The sequence below is a fragment of the Erythrolamprus reginae genome, chromosome 1, assembly GCF_031021105.1.
Source record: "Erythrolamprus reginae isolate rEryReg1 chromosome 1, rEryReg1.hap1, whole genome shotgun sequence".
In the NCBI taxonomy this organism is placed as follows: Eukaryota; Metazoa; Chordata; class Lepidosauria; order Squamata; family Dipsadidae; genus Erythrolamprus; species Erythrolamprus reginae.
The window spans coordinates 325,791,457-325,816,344 of record NC_091950.1 but is presented as its reverse complement, the minus strand read 5'-3'; the positions used below and the strand labels follow the sequence as shown (position 1 = coordinate 325,816,344).

The window sequence follows — 24,888 nt, the reverse complement described above, 5'->3', positions numbered from 1 at the left end:
AATGGCAATAAAAATCTTATAGTCTACATTTAATAGTGATATAGGCCTATAATTTTTAATTTTTTCTGGTTCTGTACCCTGTTTATGTATTAAGGTTGTCAGTGATTCTGACCAAGATTTAGGAATTTTTCCATCAAGTCTACAGAAATTAAAAGTTTCTAACATATGATTTCTTATTGTTTCATTATCTATCTTGTACCATTCTGCAGGTATGGCATCTGGGCCTGTGGCCTTGTTGCTTTTCTGTTTTTTAATTGTTATTAGGAGTTCCTCCATTGTTATTGGTCCATCCATGGTAGCCTGTTGATCTTCTGTTATTTGTGGTAAATTTGAAGCCTCTAAATAATTAAAAACTTCATCTTCAATGACATGATCTTTAGCATATAATTCCTTGTAAAAATTATACACAATTTCTGCCTTACCTTCTGTATCGAATTTTATTTTACCATCTTTATCTTCTAATTTTTGGATTAATTTTGATTGACTCTGTTTTCTAAGTTTATACGCTAGCCATCTGCCAGGTTTATTTGCATATTCAAAATATTGTTGCTTTGCTCTTTTAATCTTTTCAGTTAGTTGGTTTTGTTCTATAACTCTAATTTTATGTTTAATTACGTTTATTTCTGTCTTTAGATCTCTATTCTTAGTATGTTGCTGCGATAAGGATTCTAATTGTTTTAATTCGTTTGTTAATTGTAAATACTCTAATTTCTTTTCCTTATTGTATTTTGCTGTATAAGATATTGTTAAACCTCTTATGTACGCTTTAACTGTATCCCATAAGTTCTGTGGAGTAGTATCTGATGTTTTATTAATTTCAAAAAATATTTTTAATTCCTTTTCAATCCAATCCTTATATTTCTTGTCGTTTAATATATACCTGTTCATCCGCCAATTGTTCTGTTTATTATTCATCGTCATATAGACCACTATTGGATTATGATCGGCCCATGTATTAACGTCTATCTCGACTTCTCTTATTTGTTCTGCCACTGTTTTTGGTGCCCATAACATGTCAATTCTCGTCCAAATTTTGTGAGGATTGGAATAAAAGGTAAATTGCCTTTTGAGAGGGTGTCTTTCCCTCCAAATATCGCTTAATAATAGTTCCGCTTTCATTTTTTGAAAAGTACTGGGTAGCAAGTTTCTTCTTGTTTTTTTGCCTTTTCCCCTTTTTTTATTACCTCCCCCTCCTGAGTGGTCTAATTGTCTATTCGCGATAGCATTAAAATCACCTATTATCAATAGATTATCAATAGCTAAATCTGTTATTATTTGGTGTAAATTTTTATAGAATGTCATTTGGTCTTCATTGGGGGCATAAATAGAAACAACCACTAGAGGTCTGGGTTCAATGTCTACTTGTACAATCAATATCCTACCCTCTTTATCCTTATATATTTATTTGGAATTTATAGAATTCTTGACATACATCACTACACCTCTTTTTTTTTGGTCTGCTAATGCAGCATACATTTTTCCAATTTTGGGATTCAACAGTAATTTTTGGTTATCTTTTTTAATATGAACTTCTTGTAGTATTGCAATCTGAACATTTTGGTTTCTGATTTTGGAAAAAATTTGCTTCCTTTTTCTTGGTTCGTTAAGTCCATTAACATTTACGGAAAAGATTTTCAAGTCTTTATTCGTTGTCATTTAATAGGTTTTTTGGTTTCTCGCTGAGGTTGAACTCTTCTAGAGCCTTGGTCCTGCTCTATTACTTGGGCAGTTGCCCCCAGGTTTTCTTCTTGCTGAATTAGTGATTTTTCCCCTGGTTGCTGTTGAGCTGGTTGTAATTGAACCACTAGTTGCTTACTTACATGGTCGGAGTGGCCCAAACCACTCTGTTCAAGAAAGAACATAGCTTGATCTACGTTTTCCAGTTTGTACCTTGTAGAGCGCCATGTCAGAGAAAGTCCTTGTGGAATAAGCCAACGGTAAGTGATATTTTCTTTAATCAAAATTTTGGTTAAAAAGTGGTAATCTCTTCTGTTTTCTCTGACACTTCTTGGAACTTGTTTTAATATCTTTATTTCTACTCCATGTCGTTGAGGCGGGGAGTTTCTTGAATAATGAAGTATCTCATCTCGCAACGCCTTTCTTGTGAATTTAATATGTATCTCTCTTGGGAGGTTGTGTCGACGGATATAGCTATTCGAAATTCGGTATACTTCATCGATTTCTTTCTGTAAAGCCATGGGGTCCTCTTGAAGTATACCTCCAATGATTTCCGCCATAGTCGTTTTTAAGTCTTCATCTTTTTCCTCTTTTATATTCTGAAATCGAAGTCCGTACGAAGCTCGTTGCATCTCCAGCTGGATGATAGATTCATCATATCTTTTGTATCTTTCATCAGCTCTCCCTTCAAGATACTCCATTCTTTTCTCATTTTTGTCAGCTTGCTCTTCAACTTTTTTAACTCGGTCATCACTTTCTTGAAGAGTTTGTTGAATCTGCTTTATCTGATCTTTCATCTCGCCCATATCAGCTTTCATTTGAGCCATCTCCACTTTAAATTCTACCAAGTCAGCTTTTATGGCTTCTCTTTGTTGTGTTGCCTCCTCCTTTATGGCTTCTCTTTGTTGTGTTGCCTCCTCCTTTATGGCCTCTCTTTGTTGAGTGGCATCTTCTTGTGATTTGACCATAAAGTCCTTCAAAGCATTCAAAGTCTCATGAATAGTTGCAATATTGGACTGCATTGTTTTGTCTTTGTCTTTGTCTTTGGTAGACATGGTTAGCACTTGATGCGAAGGAGAAGAATGCGGTGACACTTGTGGAGATAGAGTAGTTGGTGTTGTTTGTTTCTTTGTTGTTTTAACAAAAGTTGAGGTGTGGGACATTATCAAATTAGAATCCACTATTTCAAATTTTAAGGTTAGTTTCAATTTTATATATAGTGAAAAGGAAAAGAAATTACTATAAATTCCAAATCTATTCAATATATTTTGTTTCCCTTATAATATGACTATACCAATTCAATAACAATTCAATTCATAACAAAGTTCAAAAGAAGAAGAGAAAAAAGAAATATTATTGTTTAGTGCCACAGGGAAGAAAAAACAAGTATTAGCCTTTTCAAGTAAAAGGAGGACAGAAAATGAAAGAAGAGAAGGAATATCAACTGTATATAGAAGACAAAAGAAAGAGAAGAAAAAAAAAGTTTTTTGGAAGAAAAGACTTTAGGAGGAGGGAAGAAAAAAAGAAAAGGGGAAAAAGTGAAGTAAAAAGAATTGTTCAAAAAGAAAAAGAAGGAGGGTGGTATTTTAGTTCAACTGTTTAGAATAGAGCAGGAACCCAAGGTTTTAACAATGCATATAGTTCAAACCAAACTTCTTCTAGTAATAAAAATGTAAGGAAGAAAGTCAAAGAAAAATCAGGGAAAAAACCAGATAATTATTCAAAGACACAATAACAGTATTGTATACTTTAGTTCTTCTTATAAATCCTGTAATTTTGCTATGAAGTAGAAATGAAGATCCAAATCTCAAAGGGTAAAGTTATATTTGATTTCAATTCAAAATTCAAGGAGTAAAGCAATTCCAAAGCTTGCTTGTGTTCAAGATGGAGTCAGTTTATTTTCCAAATTCAAGACAGGAGCAAAGAACAAAGAAAGAGATCCCAAGATGGAGTCAAGTTAATTTTCGTGCAGCAGGCAGATGTTAAACCAAAGAGTTCTCAGCAAATAATCCAAAAGGTGTCAGCAATAATCCAAAAGGTGTCAGCAAATAGTCCAAAAGGCTCAGCAAGTATTCCAAATAGGTTAATCCAACAATAAGTAATCCAAGAAAAAAGTAATTTCAATCTCTTCTAGGTTCCATTTAATTCATGATTATTAAGTTATTCATGTTGTGAAAATAGGCAGCAAGAAAGAAAAAAAAAAGGCAGCAAGACTGTGTTCCTCCGCTTCAGAAATTAAGTCCAGAAGATTATGATTTTAAAAGTCTATCAAGAACAGATTCTGTTCATCACTAGAAATTTTCTTTAGCAATTAAAATTTTCTAAATAGTCATATCAAATTTAAACTATTTTGTTAAAGCATAAGGTCAGAAAATTATTTTGTAGATTCCCAAGCTCACGTTCAAAATGGAAAAGTAAAAGTGAAGAAAAAAAAATTAGGTCCGGCTGTTATTTGCGGATGGGTTTAAACAAGAAAAAACTTTCACTTTCGCCCTGGAAAAAAAAACTTTTACTTAAAAGTTTTACGATCTTCTGACTTAAAAATGAAACAGAATGGAGATTTTTACCTTAAGTCCTTTCTCTGCTATATTCTTTTTCTATGTAGATGTAGATATTTTTACTTTCGCTTCTTTGCTTTTATTCTTCCCGCTGAGTGAGGGGAGAAAGCGCTGGCCGGTCCTCTTAAGCAAAGAGGAGCGGTTCTCCCGTCTCCGAAGCTGCGGGGCGAACCGCTGCCTCTGGAGTCCTGGCGATGGGTCCTCGGGCAGAGGAGAGCCCCCTGTTCATGGATCGGGCCATCCGGGCCCGATCCGATCGCAATTGCGACCTTCGGAGGGGGTAGAAGAGATTCGCCTGGCAGAGCCCTGCCAGACACGTCTCGCCGCGATCTCCACCAAACCGGAAGCCTCTAAAGTTTACATTTTCCTTTGCATAATTAAACTTGGCACAAACTAAATTTGTAGAAACAAACACAGAAATCTATCAAGCCTCTAGGTTTGAAGGATAAATGATGCATTACATAATGCTTTTATTACTTTCCAAGACACACAAGCAAGGCATGAAGTCATTCTTTTTCACGTGGATCTGGTGGTCAGAAACATCCTACTTTTACATACGGATTTCATTAAATCACTAGGTTCAGTAGTAGGAAATTCAGCTGTACCCTTTTTTCTGAACCAAACAATGACTCATGCTATCACCACTCTTGCGTTAATAGTCATCTAATTAATGAACATACATTTTCTGAATGAAGCTTTTCTGCGGTTCTATACATATATTTAGTGGAATTTTATCCAGGGTATCTGACCAACAGGCAAAATTATAAGAGATTAGTTCCTTTGTAGTTATCAACACAGCTCTTGACAGCACATATCAGGTTACTGACCATTCAAAGTTACAATGGCACTGAAAAAAGTGACACAATCGTTTTCCATATTTATGATCTTTGCAATATCTCATGTTCAAAATTCAGATGCTTGGCAACTGATTCATATTTATGATAGTGTCCTAGAGTCAGTGTCCTAGAATCATGGGATCACTTTTTGCAACCTTCTGACCAGCAAAGCCAATTGGAAATCCAGATTCACTTAACTAAGTTACTAACTTACCTGCAGTGATTCACTTAACAACTGTCAAACAAAAGGTTATAAAATGAGACAAAATTAATTTAGAGAGGGCTGTAAAGAGATACATTAGTCTAAGTGCTATTGTTATAAGTTTGGCAGTTAACAAACAAAATAGGTATTGTCCAATACAAAAACATCATTCTACGTAAGATTATTTATTTTTACCACATAAATTCTCCTTAGCAGTGAGAGTTGTAGTTTATCTTATTATTTGTATTATTTCTTAACGTGTCTTTTTTAACTTCATTCCATGTTTTAACAGTTATTTTGAAATAATATCAGTTCATATTTGTCATACTGATACACAAATATACTTTCTTCCAATCTTAACACCAATTTTCTTCATCAATTCTCTTGATCTTCCATGTTCATACTTCTGCTAGCACCATTTCTGTTTCTTAATCTTAAAACCTGCTAATGCACCCAATTCTTTTAATTTGTCCATTAATGTTTCCATCCCATACAAGAGACCTTCTAAGTCCAATATCAATAAAACATTGTATTCAAAAACTCTTAATTAAAGGATTTCAGTTAAATCTTTGCCAGTGGTTAGCAATAAGACAGGAACTCATCTTCTTTTAATTTTCTGAAAAATAAAGTTGACAACCAGATACATTAGGAATTTTCTGAAAAGATCAGAAAATATTCCTTCATTTGCCTCTCAAAGGATATTAGAACTATAATAGCTTTCTGTCATTTTTTATTTATTTAATCCACCTTTATTCTTTGTACAAATAACTACAAACATATCCAACACATCCTCTTCCTATTTTTCATACACCCCCCCCTCCTTTGGTTGGGCTGAGAAACAAGGGCCCAAAATCACCCTGTTGGCTTTCATTACGAGTTGAAATAAGTCTCCCATTTTATAGTCTGGCACCTTAACCACTAAATTAAATTGGCTTATGTCTATCTCTTTGAAAATTTGCTTTTGGGGGAGTGGAGCATCAGTTACATTTTTTCCTTCGTTCCCTGAGCAATTTTAGTCACTATCAGCATTATTATTTTATTTGTTCTTCTACTTGTTCTTCTGCCACTGTCAGTTCGATCTTGACCAGGTTGCCTCAGCCTTCCATCCTTCCAAGGCCAGTAAAATGAGGACCCAGACTGTTATTGTTGTTGTTGTTGTTATTATTATTATTATTATTATTATTATTATTATTATTATTATTTATTAGACTTGTATGCCGCCCCTCTCTGAAAACTCGGAGCAGCTCAGAATAAGTAATACATGAGATACAAATCATGCCCCTGTTGGGGGCAATATGCTGATTCTGTAGTGTGTGCTGTAAAGTATTCTGAAGCAATATATAAGTCTAGGTACTATTGCTATTCTACAGCACTGCCAATGATGGCGAACCTTTTTTCTCTTGGGTGCCAAAAGAGCATGGGGAGTGGTGAAAACAGCTTCCCCTACCCCTCAGAGACCCTCTGGAGGCCAGAAACAGCCTGTTTCCCAACTTCTGGTGACCCCAATAGGATCATGTTTTGCCTTCCCCAGGCTCCAAAATGCCCTCCCCCCTCCCCCCGAGGGTCTCCCAGAGCCTCTGTGCGAGCCAAAAATCAGCAAGCCAGCATACATGTGCATTTGGAGCTGCGCTAGGGCAACGGCTCGCGTGCCAGATATGGCTCCGTGTGCCATCTGTGGCACCCATACCATAGGTTCACCATCACTGTTCTAGGGTTTAAAACAAATAAACTTTAATTATTATATTCCAATCATCCCATATTCTAAGTTGTGTTTGTTTTTCTCTTTATTCTCCATGTATAGACAATGAATAGTCCAATGTTCTTCCATTTCTCATTTTACATGCTTTAAAAGATCCCATTACAACATTACTAACTCTAGTTCATAAATTTTAGATGGGCAACCTTACTTCAGGATTTTCATTTCCAACTTGTTTAAAATCGTCAAGAAATGTTTAATATTTCTGGGCTTACTCAATAGAAAGCAGTAAGTCACCCATGATAGGTAATTGACCCAAGATTTCAAAATATACCCCTTGCAATAAGAAGCTATTCATTAGATAACTTTTACACTCCTTATAGCTGCGCATACGGTCCCTCTTAATGCCTACCATTTCTAGTCACTCTTCTCTTTTCCTTGTCTCTTTCTTCTATTGACCATGAAAACTTCTATTAGCTTGATCCTATTATAGTGTCCTTTGTTTGATTGGATAAATATTTAAGTTTTAAGCTCTACTAGTGGAAGTATTGAGGCTTTAGAATATAGGTTTACTAATGAATATATTATAAAGTATTGCTAGAATTAGCGCTCTAATGTGAAATTATGACCAGCAACACATCATAAAGAAAAATGCTAGAACAAGATAATAAAAATGTTTTCCCTTTTACTGAGATATTTGATCCAGCACTAATATAAATTAAGCTTAAGTGTTCAATAGCCAGTACATATTAATATACAAGCATACCATGATAAGGAATTAATAATTAGTATATAAAACCTGTCTGATTACTGTCTAGAGATCTGCTTGAGTTTCAGGAATAAACACAAAATTATTTACTCTAGTAAATAATACTAGTACAGTACTGCCAGACTTCAGTAAACTCTTAACTGCAAAGCATTTTGAAAATGCAATTTTTCTCTATATTATTTATAATACATCTTTAAGAATTGCTAATCATGTGTTATTATGGTCACCCAGCCAGCGAGATGTTTAGATTGTATCAAACCTCATTTTGTCTACCTATTGAGTCCCTTCATTGAATAGATAGTTGTTTTATTTCATTAAAGGTATCATTACAGGATATAAGCTGTTTTTTACAATTAACTAATGGTGATTGTTGTCAATGCTGACAGTGTTCAAACATAGTTCCAGATGTTTTGGGATTGCACCTAAGGTGCCTAATACAATGGATACTATTTTTACTTTCTTTTGTCAGTTGTTCTACTTCTATTTACAGGTCTTTGCATTTTGTGCTTTTCTCCAGTTCTTTCTCTTCTATTGTTTCCAGGTACTGCTGCATAATATTTACATTGTTTGTAAACTAAGCATTTACAAAGGATAGGCAAATTTTGGGTATGTGGGCCCTTTTTTTATTTGAAAACATGTCACAAACTCTGTTACAGTTTTTCATAAGCTACATTTGAGCTTTGACAAAATAACTAGCCATGGTGCGTATGGCTTATCATAAAGTATGCATTTATCAGAAGGCAAACTGATAAAGTCTGTCATTTTTGCTTTAACTTTTTTTTAAATGAATGTGGGTGCACCTCTAAACAAAATAGCTGGGCCTTTATTTTTATTATTGAAAAATATTTCAGATCTCAGAGGCATTCTTGAAAATAATATTAGATGCCGTGCTTTACTATGGAACATGTCAGCTTCCCATTTAATTAGTATTGATATCTCTCTCTATACACGTGTGTATGAAGAGGGAGTTCCCTGCTGACAAGACGACTAACTGATACCAAATGACATATCTGTGGGGCACCACATTCTTTGTACTATAAACTATGCAAGAACTGTTGCTGAAAGTATTAATGTAGTAATAAATCATTTGGGAGAAGTAGCGTGTTACTATAAAAAATGGCAAAAACAGTATTAAATAAATGAGAATTGTTTTTCTACCTACACTTGATATGATTGTTATTTTCAGAATTTATTTATTTATTAGATTTGTATGCCGCCCCTCTCCGTAGACTCCGTAGAATTGCATTGCATTTGCTTACTGAAATCCATTTCTACAGCCAATGATGGCAGTTAAAAGGTAGGCAAATGCATACTGGTGTATAATAAATGGAACAAAATGGTGTCCAAACTTTCACTGTATTCTTCCTTTTTTGCTCTCCCATAAAGTGAAAATTTTATTTATTTTATTTATTTACTTATTTATTTTGTCCAATATACAATGAGGGTTTTAGTGGGTATATATCTATATACACGTAGTAAAATATATGATGAAGGTTATAGAGGAGATACTCATAGTAAAATATATTTAAGAAATAATAGAAAAGAAGATATAGTAATCGAATACATCAATGAAAGAATAGAAGAGGAGATATGGGAATAGAAGAAAGGAATAGGAGATATAGGAGAGCAATAGGACAGGGGACGGAAGGCACTCTAGTGCACTTGTACTCACCCCTTATTGACCTCTTAGGAATCTGGATAGGTCAACCGTAGATAATCTAAGGCAGTGTTTCCCAACCGGTGTGCCGCGAGATATGGTCAGGTGTGCCGCGAGGCGGAGGCCAGCAAAGGTTGTTTTGAAAGTCGGCCCCCTCGCGCGCATGGCTTCTCCTCGCTAATAGCGGCGGGCAATAGCCGGGGGAGGGGTGGCTTCTGCAAGTGGGAGCTCCAGGGCTGAGGCTTCCACTTGTGGCTGTCCCCGCCCGATCCGTCCTTCTCTCCGGCTTTCTTGGGGCGCTGGCGATCCGTCCGCTAGCCGCTCCGAGCGCTGTGGGAACGCCCACCCCTCTCACAGTCCGCTCGGTCTTCTCGGCCACCTACATGCTGCGGGAAGCCCGGGAAAACCAAGCAGAGCGCCCAGGCCAGGCAGAAGAATGTCGCCGCCTTGCTATCCCGCTTCTCTCTGGCCATGCGGTTGCAGAAGCAAGCTCTCCCCCCTCACATACACACTTTCGGCTGGGCAGGGGGCGAAGCCGACCCCCCCAGCTGCCGGCGAAGGAGGCTCGCTCGAGCCTCAGAAAGGAGGCGGATTCAGGCAAAGAGCCCGGCGCAACGGGCGCAGCGTTGGAAAGCGAGCGGGCGGTGGGGGCGCTTCACTTCTGCCTTCCTGAGGCGCTTTTTTTGGGCTCCGCGTCCGGCGAGTTTCTGCCTTGCCTTGCCTACTTAATGCGGCGGGAGAGATGCTAATTCCCATCCCAAACAGTCCGTCTTTTCCCTCAGGAGTGGGTGGGCGTTTTGTCCCTGGCACCATGTCAGCAGCATCAGGAGGACAACAGATGACTAATCCCGCCAGAGAACGAGAGAAAGCATGAGAGAGAAAGAAAATAAGAGAGAGAACGAGAGAGAGCAAAAGAGAGAGAGAGAGGTGCTTCTTGAAGCATATAGTAAAAAGCACCCAAATAATAAGAAAAAAAACCCAGCCCACACCTGTTTTTGAAAACAATAAAAGAGGAAAAAAACCCAGCCCTCAACTGGTTTTGGAAATGGTTCGAGTGTGTATACACACACACGCATAAAGGGGGGAGAGAGACAGGGGTGGAAAAAGAGGAGAAGTGAGAGGGAGAAGGAATGAGGGGAAAAGGGAGGAAGATAGAGAAATGAGAAACATGAGAGAGAAAAGGGGGAAAGACAGGAGAAGTACCCAGAAATGAGAGAGCGGTATAAATTTGAGGAGGGATGATTGATGATTGACTGTATTTATAAGAGGATGTTACATGGGATTGTATATATGAGGGGGTTATTTATTTATTTATTTATGTATGTATGTATGTATGTATGTATGTATGTATGTATGTATGTATGTATGTATGTCTTTATTTATTTATTTATTAGATTTTTGTCATTTTGGTTGGTGGTGTGCCCCAGGATTTTGTAAATGTAAAAAATGTGCCGCGGCTCAAAAAAGGTTGAAAATCACTGATCTAAGGGTTAGTACTAAATGGAGATATTTTATCTGAAGAATTGAATTAAAAACTCCAATTGCCAAAATGAAAATCAAATTTGGAAGAACTGGATTCAGCCCCTCATAGTTCAGTGTGCTGTAAATTCAGAAATGAGACACTGAAGATATGAGCTTGGACAAAATCCCTGCACTTAGTGTAATCTGTTTTATTATTCACCTTTTTCAGGTGGGGGGGGAGTGCTGTTGAATCAGTGTTGATTCCTGGTGATTAGCTGGACAATTCCCTGCCATTTTACTGGAAAGGTTTTCAGAAGTGGTTTGTTATTGTCTCCTCCTTCAGAGTATGACTGGCCCAAAGTCATCCAGTTGACTTTTTGCTTAAGGCAGGTCTAGAATTCATGGCCCCCTGTTCTAGCCTGGAGCTTTAACCACTATACCAAACCGCCTTTCTTCCATATCTTTAATTGCACATTGACAAAATAGCTAGTCATAGTGGGTATAGCAAAAAAGGTGTTTGATTTTGAACAGTAGGACAAAGTCAATCCCAAATCAATGCTACAAGCACTGCCAAAGCAATAGCAGAACTGGTTTTTGTCATCTTTATTTATGACCCAACTCCCATTTTGGAAGGATTAGCAATAAATAGGTATTATAATACGTGTGTACTCAGTACTATAGCATATCCTCAGGTGAATGTGAATATACAAATACATACTTTTCATATAAAAAAACTAAAATGGCTATCTTGTGGCAACGTTTATTCTCATTCCCAATGCATTCTCCATTCTCACCCTTTTTACACCACTCATCTACTACATTACCTAAAAAACGTAGAAAACCAAGTTCTGAAATCTAGCAATGTATTTTTAAGAATACATTTATTAACTTCTGGGCCATTATTTTCTCATTACACAGATCAACCAGGATTCCAACCTAGTAACTGGAAAATAAAAACAAAACTCCCATTTTTAAAACTCCCTACTCCTCAGAATTTCAAAATATTTTTAGCCAATCATTTGCAGTTGAATATTATGTGAATAAAGAATAAATTTGTCTATCATTTGCCTCCAGAAAACTAGTTATATAAAAGATGCCACAAGCCTCTGTTTACAGAATGAAATTGTATTTCATTGGCACAGAGACAATGACCCTTCACTTCCTTTGAACACTGAGTAGTTGCCTATTCCAGATACGGAAATCAGCACTAATTGGACTATTGTCTCAATAGAAAATCTTCAATAGCTTTAGCTTCCAACAGCTGGCAAAGGAAATTCATATTGCACCCTAGTAGAAATATAGTTCAAAGTGACACCAGAACTGAATCTTATACAGCATCAAAAATAGCAATACATTTCAAATATTTTTTTAAAAATGAAAAGGCATGTCTTTTATTTAATATTTATTTAAGGATTGAATTGAAGTATTGCTCAAAATAATGATCAAGATAATTTGTCATGTTTAATTTTTTTTTTAAAAAAAAAATTAAAGCCTTGCTTAAAAATGTAAACAACTCATTTATAACAAAGCTCAATAGGACTGAATCAAGACTGTACAAGGCATAAAATGCACCTCAAAATTTAGCTTCTGTTCTAAGTCTACTCTAATTGTGTTCTCACCAATAGGTAAAGTGCACAGAAATCTCTCCCCCCCATCTATGTATGCATGTATGTATGTATGTATGTATGTATGTATGTATGTATGTATGTGTATATGTGTATTCATATATATATGAACACACATATACATATATACATACATACATATGGCTGAGCACCAAAGATTTCAGCACTAGTTTCTTCCACCTTCACCTTCATGCCCAGTTTGAACTGTTTATCTAATGAACTGCTGCATATAATAGTCACAAATCAATTACTTCCTTAGAGGCATGTACAATAGAAAAAGTCTTACTTAATTGACATAATATATGCTAAATGGTAAAGAGTTACTATGAACTTTCAACAAATGCTGCTAAAGATGAAAAATAATTTCCTCCTTAAAGGCATATTCCCCTTCCATATGTATACATAAGGATATTTTGTATTAAGCCACAAACAACTACTGAACAATAAAGTACAACAATAAATATTTTTTTTAATTTTTGCTATTGGTTTCTTTTCTCTTTTTAAAATCTTATACATTTGGATATTTGGACATTAGGCTGAAGGTAGAAAAAAGCAAAAGTCCAATCAATAGGGTAATCAAAAAAGGGTAGCTGAAGAAAACAAAAGGAAAATCAATCCCACCACTGCTCTGAAAATTGAAATAATTTCACATTTTCTTATTTATATATAAAACTACTTCATAAGGGGGAGAGCTGTACGATAGATGAAGTAACAGCATTAGTCAACATCAATTGCCTTGTGATCATTTTTTTAAAAAAAACTTAGACTTAAGTCATTTTTTCCTTTCCTGCTAGAATGCTGAGCACTAAAAAATAAAGGACATACTTCAAAGAACTTGAGCCAGTTCTGAAGAAACTGATTAAATTAGCCAATTATCAGAAAAGTCACATAAACTCACAGAGCCTAAAATTTGGCATGTGGCAATTATTTTGAAATGAAATAGAATGGATAGGAATTTTGTCCATCATCAACAAGAGAAAAAAAATGCCAGCAAATCTTGTGCTCGTCTTTCCTTCAGCGTAGCTTTAGAGACTTTAGAAACAGTTGTTTACATTTTACATAACTTTCAGTTTGTTCATGTGCAATAGTCAATATTAACAGCGGTCAGTGGCAATAAATACTTTCAAAATCCAGCATGCTTTCACTACACCAAACTGAGGCTGATGTATGCATATTTGTATATGGATGTTAGTTGTTATACTTCAGTTTGCTAATATCAATATATTAGCTGAAGTTCATTCACTTCAACCATTTTCCCAATCTCAGTGGAGAATAGTAACCAACATGAGAAGTTGCATTGCACTGGCATCCTTCAGTCTCAAAAGACCATGGTATCATGCTCTGGATGAAGCCTGGATAGGTTAGTGTATATGAAATGGTCCTGGGTTGGGCCTAGAGGCAAAAAGGAGCTGTGACGTTCCTTCAATATACCAGGGTGATCCAACATAAAAAAACATATACATATACATACACACACACACACACACACACACACACACACCATATACCGGTATATACATGGGAAGTATAGAGACCACAAAAGCACTACTAACTACAATTCTAAACAGATCCATGTGATTAAAGAACATATTCTACAAATCTAATAAATAAATATTCTATTTCACACATGGTTTGGAAATCTTAATTACTGTAAACATGCATTGGTAATTCTATTAGTTTTAGGCCTATAGATCAAGAGTTACTATTCTCCACCAAGATTGAGAAAATGGTTGAAGTGAATGAACTTCAGCTAATATCTTCCACTAATTGTCAGAAGTTTTCACAGCCATATTCAAGAATTAAATGTAGCAAAATCTAATGCCTAATTTAAACATAATTTTTGCTTTTATTTTCCAGTTCCCCAAAACTGTTGAGCTCTGTTAATGTGTATTGTCAAAATATTTTCCTGTAATTAACATTTGCAGCCCAAAAATGCATTAGCTAAGCAAGACCTAATTATAATTTAATTTATTAGATTTATAGGCCGCCCAACTCCGACTCGAATCACATAAACAACTGCAATTTTAATTTTTTTTTAAAAAAAGCCCTATACTGTACAGTATTTCCACTCGCATCATGGACACAATTGCAGCATTAGAGCAGACACACTTTTATTTTTACATCTGGAAAGAAGTAGTGTATGAAAGGGGTGTGTGCTAAATGCGAACACGCCTACGAAAGGGCAAGAGCCAGCCTAAGCTCTTCTGATATTGTCACAGGTTTGCAATTAAAAAGAAAACACACTGAACTCGAAGGAGGGGCAAAGTACCTCAGGTAGGAAAATAACTAAAGTTTGTAAAAGAACAGGGAACAGAAGCCCTTAAACTAGGAAACGAAATCTACTCCCCCCCTCCCCAGTCCAAAAGTATTCACTTCACTATTTATCGGGTTGAAATTGAACAAATAAGTAAATAAAGTTGGAGATAACTCCTTCCCCCCCCCTCCTTTCCTAGCGCCACTTCAAAGTTTGCGGGCTTCTGCCTTCGGTTGGCGGGTCCCAACCGGAAAACAGGTCCCAAGGCCCACGCGGAGGTGGGGGGGGGTGGTGGTTCCTGCCTGCGCGTGCAATAGCCAATTTGGGGGGGGGGGGGGGGCAAAGTACGCGAAAGGCGGCAAGATAAAAAAAAAAGGCATAGCTCGGGCTACGCACCCTCCCTCTGCCCCCCCACGCCAGTTCAGCCGAGGGTCGGTTCCTCAAACACGCCTTCCTTTGACGAGTCTCCCTCATGCCGCCGTCCTAAGACGGCGCCCACCCCAATAGCTGGAGATGCGACCCCGCCAAACCGCCGCTCTCCCGGGCAACGCGAGAGGCACTGACCCCATCCCCAACCGCCGGCCGCCCCCTCATTCCCCGTGTCACACCTGGCTCGGTTCAAAACCCGAGGGGGCGGGGGCGCTCTCCCCTCAAACCTGAGGTGGTCTCACCTTAGTGGCCATGGTGGGCTTGGGCGGCGTGTCTCCCTGTCTCGGAGGGAGCCTGACTGGCGGACTCTGCTTTTAGGCTCCCTCCTACTGGGCCGCGGCGGCGCTGCTGAGGGGGAGGAGGAAGGCGGCGGCGGCGGAGGCAGCGCGGCTCTGGCTTTTTTTTTTTCAGGCCAGCCGCCGCCTCCCCCTTCCCTTCCTGCCGGACTAGCGAGCCACAGAAGGCAGAGGAGCTCCTGAGCTGGCGGGCGAAGCAGAATTCAGGCTGCCGGAGCACCGCCTGCGCTTCCTCTCGCCTCCTGCTTTCTTCCTGGTTGCTTCGCCCATAGCCAGGGGCGGGGTTTCCACAAAGGCGTCCCAAACTCAAAGCAGGAAAAAAAGAGCCTGAGTCCGCCTCGCCGAGTCCTTCGGCCCTTTTCCCAACCTTGGGCGCCAGTGCCCGCCTCTCCAGTTCTCGGTGAGGGAATGGGGAGCCGAGGTGAAGCTGCCTCCCAATTCCTGGGCATCCCAGGAGCGTCCGCCGTTCGTGAGCCGCTAAAAGTCACCGCCTGCGCCTTTTTGGAATAATAGTATTCTGTCAGGGTGGGAAACATTTAGGCCGGTGCAAAGGGCGCCGGCTGCTCTGCATCCCAGCCCACGGGCGCGAGGGAAGTGGTTGTTCCTGAGCTCTTTGGGATGTCAGTAGCCCTGTCCATGTTGAATTGACACTCTTAATGTTTTGATACTAGCACTAGTAACGCGATGACTAACAGCGATAGGAATCGAGTAGGTGGCCCTCCTTCCGTTCCAGCAGGTTAAACTGCATAAAACAAGGCATTGAGGAGAAGTGGTGGTAGCTGTGGCCAAGAAGAGCTCCATCTTGCTAGGTGCCACTTCACTCGTTTTTGAATCAGGAGGCCCCCCAGAACCTCATTCCTTTCATCTCAGGTGTGGACCATTGTAGTGCACTCTGATGTGAGACTGCTCGGAAGCTCCAGACGGTGGCAACTTGGACAATTACCGCAGTGTTTCTCAATTATTGCGCCACCCCCCTACGTATGAAGAAGTAAACATTTGGTGCGGACACCCCCCCCCCTCCCCTGGGATGATTGTTTGCAATACAGTATTCAGCACATTTTCGCTGAAAAAACTCAAGCGGTTTAGTGATTGGAGTGTAATGTGTTTAAGTGACACCTTAATTTATTTGGCTTCATGCTGTCCACTGCCAACATTTTTAGACACAGTAAACATACTGGTCTTTCTTTGTCTCCCACCATAGTCACATTATCTCTGTCTCTCTCCTTTCTTTTCATCCCTGTTAAATATTTTTCCACGGTGTCTCTTAAGGGTTTGTTATATGCACTTCATATCTCTTACTCTGTGGTGTGTGCTATTGTTTGGTGCAAAAAAACCCTACTCCCTGTGGCAAAAAAAAGAATGTTCCCCAGGGTCACACACACACACACCACATAGCTCCAGGCCCCCCCAGGAGAGCTTGGCCCACTATTTGAGAAACACTGCAACTGTTACAGGCACATCTTGATATGGCCATGTGATACATCTGGTTCAGAAGCTGCATTAGTTACCAGCAGCCTTTGGTTGAAATTCCAGGTGCTGGTTGTTTAGACTCTAGAGCAGTGATGACGAACCTATGGCATGGGTGCCACAGGTGGCACACAGAGTTATATCTGCTGGCATGCAAGTAGTTGCCCTAACTCAGCATTGAATTATGGGTGTGGGCACTTGTGCATGTGCAATAGCATACACCACGTTCTTTTGGCACTTGAGGGAAAAAATGTTCGCCATCACTGCTCTAGAGTAACATTCATGGCAAAAGGGCTAGGTACTGGAAGGTGGCTGATCTCTGCATTCTCCCGATCCCATAGATTTTTTAAAAATCTGATGGGGCTCCTCAATGTTATTTTAAACCCAGTTTTTCTCCTAGACCTTGGATCTACCTACCTACCTCTATCTATCTATCCATCCATCCATCCATCCATCTATCTGTTTAGATTTGTATGCCGCCCAGTTAGTCAACAGTACTCTCTTCATTTGGAGGTATGCCAAGTGTGTAATGCTTCCTTTGATCATTGTTTTTGCCACTTAGTTTCTGTAACTTAGAATATTTTTTTCCCAGGGCAGCCTTAGAAATTTAATAAATTTAAAATTAAATTAAATTTGAAAAAAAATATTGCTGTGAGGAAAAGCCGTAACTTTGAAATACACACACAAAAAATCCCATCCAAAAGTACTTCAAACAAAATTGTGCATTAAAAGAGATAAAGACAAAAGACAAAACTTTGGTCTGTGGATATGTTAAATTGCAGGTAATGCAACTGCAAATAATTGGAACCATCTGCATGCAATTTTATACAACTTCTTAATATTCAAAGTACTTCAGTAACTGCTGTCCCAGGGGTATGCAGTATTCAAATTCAAAGCAGGCAAACAATAGTTTCTAGGAAGAAGGGGTTATATTATGTTATATATTATGTCCAATCACACTTTGCCAATAAGAAAATCTATTCTATTCTATGTGTATACTTTGTTTTTATAATATTCTGTTTATATTATGGATCCTACAATCTGATTCTTGTCTTAAAAGAGCAGGAAATCCTATCACTGATTTTTGGTAATAATGCAGATAAAATTAGCACAGTTACAGGGTGTTTCTGGGGAATTCATTAAAAGAAAAAGAAGATCCACATTGCCCTGCCATGTTGAAGACAATTGAATTTTATTTTGAGCTTGATTTATTATTTTAGCTTTGTCCAAAATCTACACCACAATAAATAAGTTTAATCCTTAAGATCATGTACAATTCTTTATTCTGTTTAAATATCATAACATACTCATGTTGTGAAATCCTTACAAGAGTAAGTGAAATAAGTGGGGGGTTTTCTCACTGCAGATATTCAAGGAAATGCTATTTGTATTTGCACCATCTGTTGCTTTCCTCTGACTTTCCAAAATCAGAGGACAATTTTATATCATTTACAGAATATAGAATACCTGTGAAGGAAACATTCACAGAAAGAAATGTCTATCCTCAAGAGATAGGCTAGAAAAACAAGGTTGGCACCATGAGAGTAGTCAGATATTAAAACAGTCATCATCTCATATTATATAGATCTATAGGGCAAAAAGGGACTTATACGTTATTTTTTTTCTGTAATACACATAATTATTCAAGAAAATGTACTATTCAAATATTCCTATCCTACTTGTCTATCGGAAAGAACCTTTATTAACAAAAATAAAAGCCCCAAAGGCAATTGTGGTTCTGTGTGGAGGGGGGGGGGAGTGAGGATGTGTAAACAAGCAGAAATAATTGTTTCCACTTTCTCTCTAGACATTGTTGTGATGCTAATAGGTGGGCAAGGAAAGGGAAAAAGTAGAAGCATCTGTGGTGTTCCATGGCTTGCATGCTTTCTGGCTCATTTCCTTAGAAGCAGCTGGGTGAGGAGGAATTAACACTAGACAGCTACCATCCTTTCCCATTTTGCTGCAATGCCAGTTCGTCAATGCCAGTTGTACATTTCTCCCCCAAAATACCAAAATAAACATCTTTAGTATTTGTAAATATGAACTAGCTTTAAGCAAAAACTCCTCTCACCATTAAATTGCTGGAAAAAAACCTTGCTAGAAATGTTCAGCATCATAGAACATGATGGGGCATCATCCTTATAAATGTGCTCATGTCTGTGTGACAGAAATGGAATAGTTGGTGTTTCCTCTTCCTGTTTTACTTCTTTGGAAAGGGATGGCTGCTGGGCCTTCCATGCAAATGGCATAGGGTGAGTTTCACTAGATAATGTAGAAATTTTAATTCTTTTTTAAAATGTATATGCCACCCATCTCACTATTGAAACAACTGTTGTCGACTTAGAAACTGATAAAAAGATAAATATAAAAAGTTAAAAGTAATGAGAGTAAAAACCAAGAGAATGGACAGCAGGGAGGCTGTATATAACTTATTCATAAGAGGTTAGCTTACCACTTATTCTCTTATCAGAAATGATCCACATAAATTGAGTAATCAAAAATGCTTCCACTTTGTTAAATGGTCTTGTCTTTCTTTCAGTCTTTACTTTATTAAGTTAAGAAAGTGCTCAGATTTCTCTAATGTTTTTCCTAATACTGTTGGTACTTAAGCATCTTACTCATTTGACTTCATAGAATTAGTAGAGTTTCTTCTTCCTTGTATTTTTCCTTCCAAGTGCAAGGTCTGGTTTTTTCCCCATTTTTAATCAACCGTGTAGTGTTCCATTGGTTGCAACAGGAATTGATTGACTGGCTTGTCACCTGGGATTGACATCAGCAGCTGAGAGACAATGACTGACCCAAAGACACCTAGTCAGATTTTATACCTAAAGACTAGAACTTACAGGCTCCTAGTTTATAGTCTGGTGCCTTAACCAGTAGACCGACTAGTTTTATAGAATTGATGGATGATGGCAGTTAAAACATTTGGTTTAAATGTATAAATTTCCAGAGACTTTCTCTTTTTCATTTCACTTCTATAAACATGATTATTCTTCTTAAAATTATTCCCTTAAATCTCCCATTCTGATTTACATCAAATTCTTTGTTAATTTTTTAAATCTAATTAATCACAGTGTGTATTTTAGAAATGTATTGCAATTGCATAGATTTTTTTTTTTGTTGAGAGAAAGGCAAGAAAACATGATTTACTAAAATTTCAGAGTTTTGTTAGTTTATTTATTCCACAGTCATTTTATCCAGTTGAGAGGATTGTGATAATTGGGGCTTCCAACTCTTACAGTACCTTATTTATAATTACTCAGCTTGCTTCTACAGTATATCGATAAACGCCAGTAATGCAGCATATACTGAGATGAACACTCAATGAAATATTTTTAATTCAGCTAAAATGATTAAAGTAAATAAACAATATTTAATCACCTTAAACATTATGCTTTTTGAAAAGAAGATAAAACATTGTGCATGATAAGACTTACCTACCTAATAAAAGAAAATCAGACCAGCATGGACTATTTTCACAGTTTATTTATTATTTATTTATTAGATTTCTATGCCGGCCTTCTCAGATGACTCAGTTGTACTGAATCACATGGTTTCATCCTGAATAATCTTTGTTTTTTTCATAATAAATTGTTTATTTTATTTTATAATACAAAAATTCCATTTTCAATTTAAACAATGCGTTGTCAGAGTGCTTATACATACATACATCAATATTATACTCAAATTTAATTATATTTATTTAATCATATTTTAACCTTTAACATCTTCCATTTTAATATTAATCATACAGCCATCAAATCAACCAAAAAAGGAATGATTTTTTTCTGTTTATTTTCTCATATTTATCATATTTCCCCCATTTTACAATCAACCATCCTTCCTTCTTTCCCCTCCTCTCCTTCTTCTCTCCTTTGCCATTTCCAACTTTTCCCCTTCTTTCCCTCTCTTCCCCTCTCTATCTCATTCTTCCTTCATCCTCTCTTCTTTTTTTGGCCTTTCTCCTCTCCTCTCACCTACTTCCCTCCAATCTCCTCCACTCCTTCATTCTTTCCAATGTTACTTTCAGTTATTTACTATCTACAATTTATTTCTCGATATATTACTGAAAACAAACAGATTTAATATTACAAATCACATTAATGATATTAATCATCTTCACTTCTTTGAGTTTTACATTATATTATATTTATATTACTTCTTTTTTTTAATGTTCATCTTCTTTCTCCTCTTCTTCATAACTTTATTTTGAACAAGATGTTGCCCGTCTCTTCTTTTGATTTCAACCATAATTTTTTCTTTTCCTTATTTTTTTATCTTTACTTATTTTATTTTTATACAAATGGTATCACTATAAGCCCTTAAATTCTCATCTCTTACTATGTTAACCACTGGTAGAAACTTTATACGTCTATATTTCTAATTTACTATACACTATATAGTTTTTATAAAAACCATTTAAGATAATTATTTAAACACAATAACAATACATTTAGTTTTTCTAATATCTATGTTCATTACATCTTACATCATCATGAAAACGTACACCATATGACTAATTTTCTTCTCCGGGTCCCGTCAACTAAGCAATGTCGCCTGGCGGGACCCAGGGGAAGAGCCTTCTCTGTGGCGGCCCCAGCCCTCTGGAACCAACTCCCCCCAGAGATTAGAACTGCCCCCACCCTCCTTGCCTTTCGTAAACAACATAAAACCCACCTCTGCCGCCAGGCATGGGGGAATTGAGATCCTCTTTCCCCCTAGGCCTTTACAATTCTATGCATGGTATGTATGTATGTATGTTTGGTTTTTATATTAATTGATTTTAATCATCAATACCAAATTACTATTGTACACTGTTTTATTGTCGCTGTTAGCCGCCCCGAGTCTCTGGAGAGGGGCGGCATGCAAATCCAATAAATAAATAAATAAATAAATAAATAAATAATTTTCATCTTTCATATTTAATTAATTATATGCTACCCAATCCCAGCTAATATATATCTTTTCCTTCTTAATTTGAATAACTATATTTCATTCTGTTTCTAAACATTATGACCTTATATGCCAATCCTATTTGAAAACCACTTAAAATGATCAAACACAATTAATCACATTAATACAATTCAGTCAGCTAGAATGATCTCTTCAACCTTTTTCTTTTGGACTCTCAAAAAGTCTATCTCATAACTTCTCCCCACCCCTTCTGTTGGTTTCTTTCTTTGTTTTTCTTTTTGTTATTTCTGCATCTATAGTTTTTTAAAAATTCTTTTGTTACCTGAGTCGCTGTGAGAAGAGCAGCATAGAAATCTAATAAACAAACAAACAAACAAATAAATAATTATTTGGGAGGTCCAAAGAGTCCATCGTGTTGCCACAGCGTTAGCCACAGCATTAGCCCCACCCTCTTCTTCGCTTCATCCTGAATAATCTGAGCAGATTATCTACGCATATCAGGTAAAATTCCATTGTTTTTCTCTTTCTGTCTTCCTCACCTGTAGAAATTTAGATATATACTGTATAAGCAAAGGAAGAATCTAATCTATTGGTAGTGCACATAAATTAGGCTTAACTATTTTGTCTCACTAAAAAAACTTTAAAAGATAAACAGTGTATAAAAATGAATTTTGTTAATTTGGAAAACAAATTTCAAATTTATTAACTTATTTATTTATGAAAACAAAAATAACCAATATTAATTGTTACTAAGCATCTATATCTTCATTTCAGTGGCTTTGCTTTTTGTGGCTTTGCTTTTTGTAGGCAGTGGTACCTCTAACTAATAACGCCTCTACTTACAAACCTTTCTAGATAAGAACCGTGTGTTCAATTTTTTTTTGCCTCTTCTCAAGAACCATTTTACAAACCCGAGCCTCTGAAACTGTAACTGGAAAAGGCAGGGAGAAGCCTCCGTGGAGCCTCTCTAGGAATCTCCTGGGAGGAAATAGGGCCGGAAAAGGTGGGAGAATCCTCGGTGGGTCCTCTCTAGGAATCTCCTGGGAGGAAACAAGGCCTCCATTCTCCCTGTGGTTTCCCCAATCGCACGCATTATTTGCTTTTACATTGATTCCTATGGGAAAAATTGCTTCTTCTTACAAACTTTTCTACTTAAGAACCTGGTCACTGAACGAATTAAGTTTGTAAGTAGAGGTACCACTGTATTTCCTTTAAACAACTTCCTCCAAAGAAAATTAAGCTCCATAATGTTTCCTTTTTGTTATATTTTTTATTTATTTATTTATTTTATTTATTTGGTTGGATTTCTATGCCACTCTTCTCTGCAGACTCAGGGTGGCTTACAACAGTAAGTGCCCACATCCATAATACAGTCCCCCCCCCACGCATGCATGCACAACCCCCCCTGTGCTCCTCCCACCATGCGTGCAGACTTCACTGAAGCCTCCAGAGCCTATGGATGGTAAAAAACGGGTGCAACGGGCCTACCGGAAGTTTGTTTATAAACTTCTCCAGGCTTCCAGAGTCTTTTTTGAAGCCTGGGGAAGGCGAAAATGACTCTCCCTGTTCTCCGGAAGGCCAAAAATCAGCTGGCCAGCGTGAACATGTGTGCTGAAGCTGACATAGGACAACACCTCATGTGCCCTCAGATAGGGTTCTGTGTGCCACCTGTGCCACCCATGCCACAGGTTTTCGATCATAGGTATAAGACAATATTATTTCTTCAACAATTAAGTAATGTGAATGTTAAGACTGAAACCTATCAAACGATCTGAAACCTGCATAACTTTGTACTGATATGTATCTTTTTGTTCTCAGCTATCTCAGAAATGCAAATTATTTGATTTTGTCAGCCTTTTGAGGCAGGCTGGGTCAGGAAATAGATAACAGCAAAATGTTAGAAATAAACTTTATTGACATAAGGCTATAAAAATAATTTAGGAAGCTTGATGGCATTTCCCTTTCTTAAGTCTTAGACTAAAAAGTCAAGACAGGACAAAGTTGAGTTTCTTTCTCCTGCTTTCCTGTTTTCCTGGGCTTAGTCATGCTTTATTAATGATTGCTGCATATTTCATCTCAAGGTCATCTCTGCATTCCTCCATAAATTTAAGGAAGGGTTGTAAGAATGACACTTCATGTGACAATAAAGCATTTTGGAATGATGACTATTTTCCATTCCAGGCAGGTCCCATCCAGTACTAAAAAGGGATGGAAGAGGTTTGGCTCCTAACTCACTGAAGCATTTGTCAAGAATTAGCAAAGGCAATTGTTTCATGATATTTAATACTCAAACTTTTTTGAAATTGGGTAATGAATTGTGTCTTTCTACTCAATGCACTTTGAGATTTTCCTGGTCACATGAAAGAATTAAAGATGCAAAGTTTAATTGTGCTTAGGCAATATAGACTAATGCTATATCTCCCTTTTTTGGGTAAAGTCAAAACAAGTGGAAGTTCTTACCAGCTACATTTTTCCAATAGTGAATACGCAGAAAATATTTTACAATTATATTTACAAATACATTTATTAAGGCTCTGCAACAAAAGCATTTACATCTGGGTTTTATCTGATAAAAGCACTTTTTTTCCAACTTGCATTTCCTATTTAGCCTCATGTGAAAGGAAGCCCCAAAGATATTGTGGGTCATTCTAGAACAAAGGAAGAAAGGGAAATAGCTAATTATAGACAATAGTGACTTTAGTAAAAAAAAAAAAGAAGAAGAAAAAGCTAGGCCTAGTCATGATTAAATACAAAGTTGTTGGTTTATTTATTTATTTATTTATTTTGCAACTAAGAATATTTTTTGACAGCAAGAGTAAAATTAACTCTTCCTTTAGAAGAAGTAAAACAAAGAAGTGACTATAAATTATGGTGATTTGTGGCATGGAATTATCTATTTTGTCTTGATTGATAATGAAAACAGAAAATTAAAAGATTTAGAAATATTGAACAATAAAGTCCTATTCCAGAGATATAATTGCAGATTTCAAAACTTTTAAGGGTGGACAGCAGCCTTCATACAACTCAGAGAAGACTTGTCAATACTC

General features: G+C 37.2%; 2 protein-coding genes across 2 annotated transcripts in view; both read right to left on the bottom strand.

The window, feature by feature from the left end:
- The window catches only part of SNX9 (sorting nexin 9), a 50,980-nt gene extending 35,156 nt beyond the window's left edge, over positions 1-15,824 (bottom strand). Inside the window, exon 1 of the mRNA XM_070733765.1 lies at positions 15,407-15,824. Within this exon, the coding sequence (XP_070589866.1) occupies positions 15,407-15,418 (12 nt within the window). The 5' untranslated portion in view covers positions 15,419-15,824. The remainder of the gene's footprint in view (positions 1-15,406) is intronic.
- Positions 15,825-22,154: 6,330 nt separating this feature from the next.
- ZDHHC14 (zinc finger DHHC-type palmitoyltransferase 14) overlaps positions 22,155-24,888 on the bottom strand; it is a 73,092-nt gene continuing 70,358 nt past the window's right edge. The window contains exon 9 of the mRNA XM_070733757.1: positions 22,155-22,195. Coding sequence (XP_070589858.1) covers positions 22,160-22,195 — 36 coding nt within the window. The 3' untranslated portion in view covers positions 22,155-22,159. The remainder of the gene's footprint in view (positions 22,196-24,888) is intronic.